This window comes from Camellia sinensis, chromosome 13 (genome assembly GCF_055761805.1).
Source record: "Camellia sinensis isolate YWXY chromosome 13, ASM5576180v1, whole genome shotgun sequence".
NCBI classification, from domain to species: Eukaryota; Viridiplantae; Streptophyta; class Magnoliopsida; order Ericales; family Theaceae; genus Camellia; species Camellia sinensis.
In genome coordinates, this window is record NC_138973.1 from 7,084,018 (window position 1) to 7,090,092 (window position 6,075).

At 34.4% G+C, this 6,075-nt stretch overlaps 1 protein-coding gene across 1 annotated transcript; it reads right to left on the reverse strand.

The window, feature by feature from the left end:
- Positions 1–509: 509 nt before the first annotated feature.
- LOC114280916 (enhancer of rudimentary protein) lies at positions 510–5,254 on the reverse strand. Its single transcript, XM_028223324.2, has 4 exons — positions 5,079–5,254; positions 3,934–4,027; positions 1,422–1,542; positions 510–910 (listed from the first exon to the last, which is right to left on the reverse strand). Exons 1-4 carry the CDS (start codon positions 5,079–5,081, stop codon positions 820–822), a joined length of 309 nt encoding a protein of 102 aa, XP_028079125.1. The 5' UTR covers positions 5,082–5,254; the 3' UTR covers positions 510–819.
- Between the last annotated feature and the right edge of the window lie 821 nt (positions 5,255–6,075).

Consider the following 6,075-nt stretch of genomic DNA (forward strand, 5'->3'; position numbering starts at 1 on the left):
ACATCAGTGCCACATGGGCTCCATGTAAAAGTGAGGCTTTTTTATTTTTTGTTATTTTGTTCAAATACCAAACTTGAGCAGAGGATTGAATCAAATTGAAACCAATAGCAAGTATAAAATCCAGTTTGTTGTAATTGAAACTTTATAAACATGCAAGGTACAAGAACCAAACAAGAAGCTGTGCTATTTCCGAGAATTTCCCTATCTAAACATGCAAATATAATTCATAAAATCTCATGTAGAAACAAAATGAAATCGAAAACACAACCAAATCAACACATCTTGTTATTCCACTAGTGTTGCATGAAGCCCTCCCAAATGTTTTTTTACCATCACTACTGTTTTCTTTTATTCCATGTGCACCAATAAAAGTTCCAGCAGTTGCAAACCATGCACTATATAAGTTGCAGTCTGATATGTGTATATATATGTATATTCTATAAGAGTGTATTAACAACGTGGAAGGGACAATCAGCCACGAAAAGATTAGTTGGATGGCAAAAGCCTTCTTCAAAAAATAACCCAGCAATTATGTTTCATAAAAGCAAAACACCAACATTCAGATTCCAGACAAAGTGCAAAACTACAAGACACACTGATTCAGCAACCATAGATGACTTCCACCACCTAGAACTAAGTGGAATGCCACCGTTACATTATATATGCATAGGGAGGCAACTACTACACACTTTCAATATAGAACCTAGAGAGCAGAGTGATGCCATGTACTCTGCACTTCATACCATTTTCTTTCCAAATAAAAAAAAAACCCATCTAAAGATTCTCTGAGAAACAGTCGGAGAACAGGGGACTAGCATATCAATGCGCCAATTTCTTGAGGTGTTGAAATGTCCTCTGCTTAATCCACTGACGGTCACATGGTAGGTAAGCCTGAATCGAGTGGTCATAACTGCAATCCAGAATGAATAAAAATAAAGGTGTTAATTATATCATCCCACAGAGGCATTGTGATGCCTTTCTTGTCCCCATGCATGTGTCGTGTGTGTTTGTGGAAGCCAAATCAAGAGTGTAAACAGGAAAATAATGATGTATCTCAAAAAAGAAGATACCCTGATCAAGATTGTAAACTAGTTGGGACTGAAGGGAGTATTGCAATATAAATTTCACTACGCATGCAGGAATTGGCAACTGGCCCTTCCCCCCAATCCTGGTCAGAGTCTTGAGCAAGAGATCATGCTAATAATAGGGAGCGCTAGTTATATTCTTGAAGGTCATGTTCGGCAGAGTTTTTTTTTTTTTAATTAAAAAAAGCTCTATTCTTTAAGTTGCAAAAAACACCCACTTTGCATTGATTTTTTTTTTTTGGTGTGCTTTTGTGTGTGTGTGTGTGTGTGAGAGAGAGAGAGAGAGAGAGAGAGAGAGAGAAAGAGAGAGAGAGAGAGAGAGAGAGAGAGAGATACACTAGTGCACTCATGTCAGCAAGGCCATCAATGAAATTGTAGAGATCTGCAATATCATAAGTAATGTTTCTGATGGCTGGATTTAGCTCCTTAAGTTTCCTTTCATAAAGTCCACAAATACCTGTACATGGCCAGCAATACAATCACCTCTAATGAAACACATAATAGTGCATCAAAAAATAAATAAAGAAAACAAAGGTTGCATTCAGGACAAAGTTATGGAAGCCATTCATTAATTTGTAAACCAAACTATCCAGCAAAATATAGACATTGGTACTTAACAAAAAAAATGTATGATCATTTAGTCCAAATTATTTTCCTAACTGACCAATTAAAGCGCACCCTTAACTCGAAAGAACACTTAAAATCACAAGTGCAAGTAACATTATCAAAAGATAAAGATAAAACTAAATCATTTCTATTACTTCCATCTCTATCCTTCGCTCTAGCTACTTTTGTCCCATAATAAAAGCACATTAAGACTGCAAGTTCAGACAGGCAATCATAACTTCATAAGCATGTCATTTCCATTAATAGTCTGAGTAGGTTGTTTAGTGAAGTTGAGTTTTTGGATGTATGTCCTCACCATAGGTAAACATTTATAAGTAACCACATTTATACCTACAACACTGGGATTAGTATAGATATACATATCAAATGCTAGGTGACAACTGACAAGTGTCCAAATAGGGTATGTTAGATTAGGTGATATCAAATGTAAGGACATATTTAAAGATCATTTCAACTTTAGTTTTCCATCTGCTTTATCAGGTGCCCCCAAAAAGCTCTGTGTTTCCAAGATATGGCATTAGCTTTCAAATTCCAATGGAAATAAGTGTGAATTTTCTAATAGCTTATAAGCTCTCTATGGGATAGCATGATTCAATACTAACCCTAGTATGATGCTTGTATGGGAATCCAAGTATGATGTCTAGCTTCTTTTTGTAATTCCTTTTTTCCCTTTATTTTTGGCACTCAAAGAGCCTTTAAAAGCCCAAAACAAGGTTTAGCCAAACTTTATTAGAGGTGTCCATTAAAACCCCATGGGACAAGCCAAATTGATGTCTCTCAATCACTCAATCATAACACTTGAACACCAAAAAGTGTTGTTCATAAGTACTCTTCAAAGCACCCAAAACTGCCTGGAACTCTCTCTTTGCCTGGTGTTAACTCCAACCTATTACTCCTTTCTTATATCTACAAAGCCTTAAAATTCATAACTTTGCTCACCATCAATGACGAAATTTAGCATAATTACCTTCAGAGAATCCCTTCTTGCCACAGCCTTGTATCGATTTTGGTTTCCAAGCTTGTACAAGGGTTTTCTCTGAAGAGATGGAGCATGAGGAATAGCAAAAACAATACGAAGAGGAGGTGGCAATGGTTTTAATAATGGAAATTCTAGTACAAAACATACTTCACCCCTAGTTATGAACTTATGACTCATGATATGAGACATATCTTAGCCGCCCCTAAAGTTTAAGAAATTAACAACGTTGTTCAATTAGTCAGATCTATTCAACCATTCAAATCTTGGATCATCAAAGGGATATATATACTTGTAAATTTGCATTGACAGAGGTAACATCGACAATGTGGTTTTCACATCCAAAGTAGGGCAAAACTACCAACTAGCTACATCCTAAACCATCTTAAATGGCACTGTCAACAGCACTTCTATCCAGCTAACAAAGTAACACATTGGTTTCTTTTTCTCATTGTCATTATAATGATGCATGTCCCTGTGGTGTTATTATTGTGACTTACACACCTCCGCAAGGAAAGAGCCAACTCCAACTGAACATCACCACACCATCTATAGCTCCAGAATCTAACATTTTCCCATTTCTCATTACACATTGAATATGGCTGGAAAAAGACCATTCTCCATTACTTCTCCCTTTCACAAGCAAACTTCCATAACCACCTCCGCAAAAGACCTTGAATAAAAATGACAAACTTTTGAAAACCCAGGGCCTCCTCCCTCAACAACGGGGTACAGACTCTGTCAAATCCACCAAATGATAATTAAATTGCTCCCCCACCCCCTCCCCAAAAACAACCATACATCCAACAAAACCAGCGCGTAAATTCGTGGTCATCAAATTAATGAAATGCCAGGGCAGATATGGCACATAAAACCCTTGAAGTCCTATCATCACAAAGTAAAGGTATTTAGAGGGGGATACAGAGATAAAGAGAAAAAGAAGGAGGGGGGCGAAACCAGAACAAAAAGTAAGAAATAAGTGACCCGTTTGTTCTGTTGTCAAGCTGGGAAGCACCAAAACGTGAAGAAAATGGAAATTTGGCTCATAGCATCTATACTCTAGAATCTGTGTATTGTAGTCCATTACAAAACCACCAGGAATTCTTAATGGCAGCCCTCAAGCTACTAAATTCACAAAGTTCATAATTACTATCAAACCAATTAAAATTTCACAAAAGCCAAATCAGTAACATGTGTGATTTCAAAACTGATTCCATTTACGAACAATGATAGTGTAAAATATACCATCCATTGCCTGGCTTATTGAATCATAATCCATAAAAGTTCTGGTTGCTCTGCTTTGAGAAGTTTGCATCAGGATAATGGTGTGCTTGTTTGCCTACAAATCAACACATGAAAAAGGTGAAAGCAAATTAAGATTCAAGGTGAAATCAAAAACAAAAAATCTAGTAAAATGCTTCTTTCTTTTTCCTTTTTTTGAGGGTATAATTATGTCTGCCTTGCAGAAGGTTGAGGCAAAATTTTTGATTGGGTTTTCCTACTGGTGAATGGTGATGACAATTCACTTTATCAATAAGCGGGTTTAATGGCGATTGAACAATTTAGTCATGGATTATCATAAAGTTGTTATCTGATGGTGTTTGTGAATTATCATTTCTCAAATATTGAAAGAACAAATGAAAATGATGATGGAATAATTACGTGTGTACATGTGTTTCTATTGCCGTGCATGCGTCCTATTACCAATAATTTATCAAATTGATATGATAGAGTCATGTCGTATTCCTGTCCCCTAACCATTTCCATTAGACGCCTACACATTTTTCTAATCATTGTATAAACATGAACTCAACTACATATATATAGTTGAAAATGAAATTGCACTTGGTGACAACTTACAAGGCTCATTTCCGAAAACAAAAACCCTTAACTACCAATAAGCCATCTCCACTGAAGATCAATTTGACATGATAACTTTTATTCATTTAAATTCAACATCTTCCTCTCAAAACAGTCCAAATTGCACAAAAAACCCTATTTTGCAGACCAGAACCTCCATGTGGAATATGTAAATTAAATACACACAAAGGCTCAAATTACTGAAATAAAGAAAGAAATAAGGGCGTTTTGAATAAAGAATCAGATAAAGCATGTGCTTCTTCTGAAACTTTAAAGACCCAGAAACTAAAAATCCTTTCTTGATGTTTGGGGCTGTCAATCTTTTCATTGAGGCCTAATTCCATGACAAACCCTTGTGTGTGTGTGCAACTATATAGCCCTATACAAACAGTAACAAAACCCTACTTTCTGTAAGTAGTGATTTCAATAATAATAACTGTACCCATATATATAGAGAGAGATATATGTATATATATATATATATAGAGAGAGAGAGAGCGAGAGAGAGAGAGCGAGAGAGAGAGAGTTACCATGCGATGAAGCCGATGATCAGAGCGGTGCGAATTTGTTGTAGCAGAGTTTCGAGGTCGAGATTGCAGTGTGTTTTCCTGGGTATCTTCTCTTTGATGCAAGGTCGAGGGGTGTTCCTATTTACACCCCTATTTTCTCTCAACACCCACCGAATAATGTTACCCTACCCACTTCAATAATTTTTATTTTTATTTTTTTTTTAACGGCTACCAACGTCTGATCAAAAGTGCTTTTCAAATGAATAGTTGTTTAGAATGTATCATATTAGAATGTATCATATTAGTGTATTTTTTAATTTTTTTGATTAAAAAAATAAAGAAAAAAAATATATATGTAAGATAATTTTTTGACTTTTTATGAAAAGATATGTAATAAAATATTGTAGTAAAGTCAAAAATAACAATTTTACCCTTTTAACTTTTTAAATTTTTTGATAGTTGAATTCTGACTTTCCTCACAAGTTATCTTTGAATAGTACAAATTTTTTAATTTTGTTAGTGACTTTTTGACTTTTTTAATTTATTCCAAACAATCACAAGGCCTTGTCTGTTTAGGGAGTTGGAGTTTGGATTGAGATTAATATGGGGTGAGATTGACTATATGTTTGTTTGTTTTGAGAGATTGAGAGGGGATTTCTAATCCTTTGGTATTAGGATTAGACTTAGAATGAGAATTGAGATAGAGGTGCTATTAGAAAAATAATCCGTCGGACTATTTTTTTTATTTTTTATCTTTATTTTTTACATGTTGGACATTTTTTTTTGAACATTAATGTTTAATTTTTTGTATTTTTTGTTAAATAAAAATCATTAATTTATTTGTTTTTATTTTTTTATTATTTTTATTTTTTACATGTTGGGTATTTTTTTGGAACATTAATGTTTAATGTTTTTGTATTTTTTTGTGTTATTATTTTGTATAAAAATAATTTAACAATCCCTACTTTAACAACTATTATCAAAATAAACACAATTTTACTTAATCTCTTCACTATCA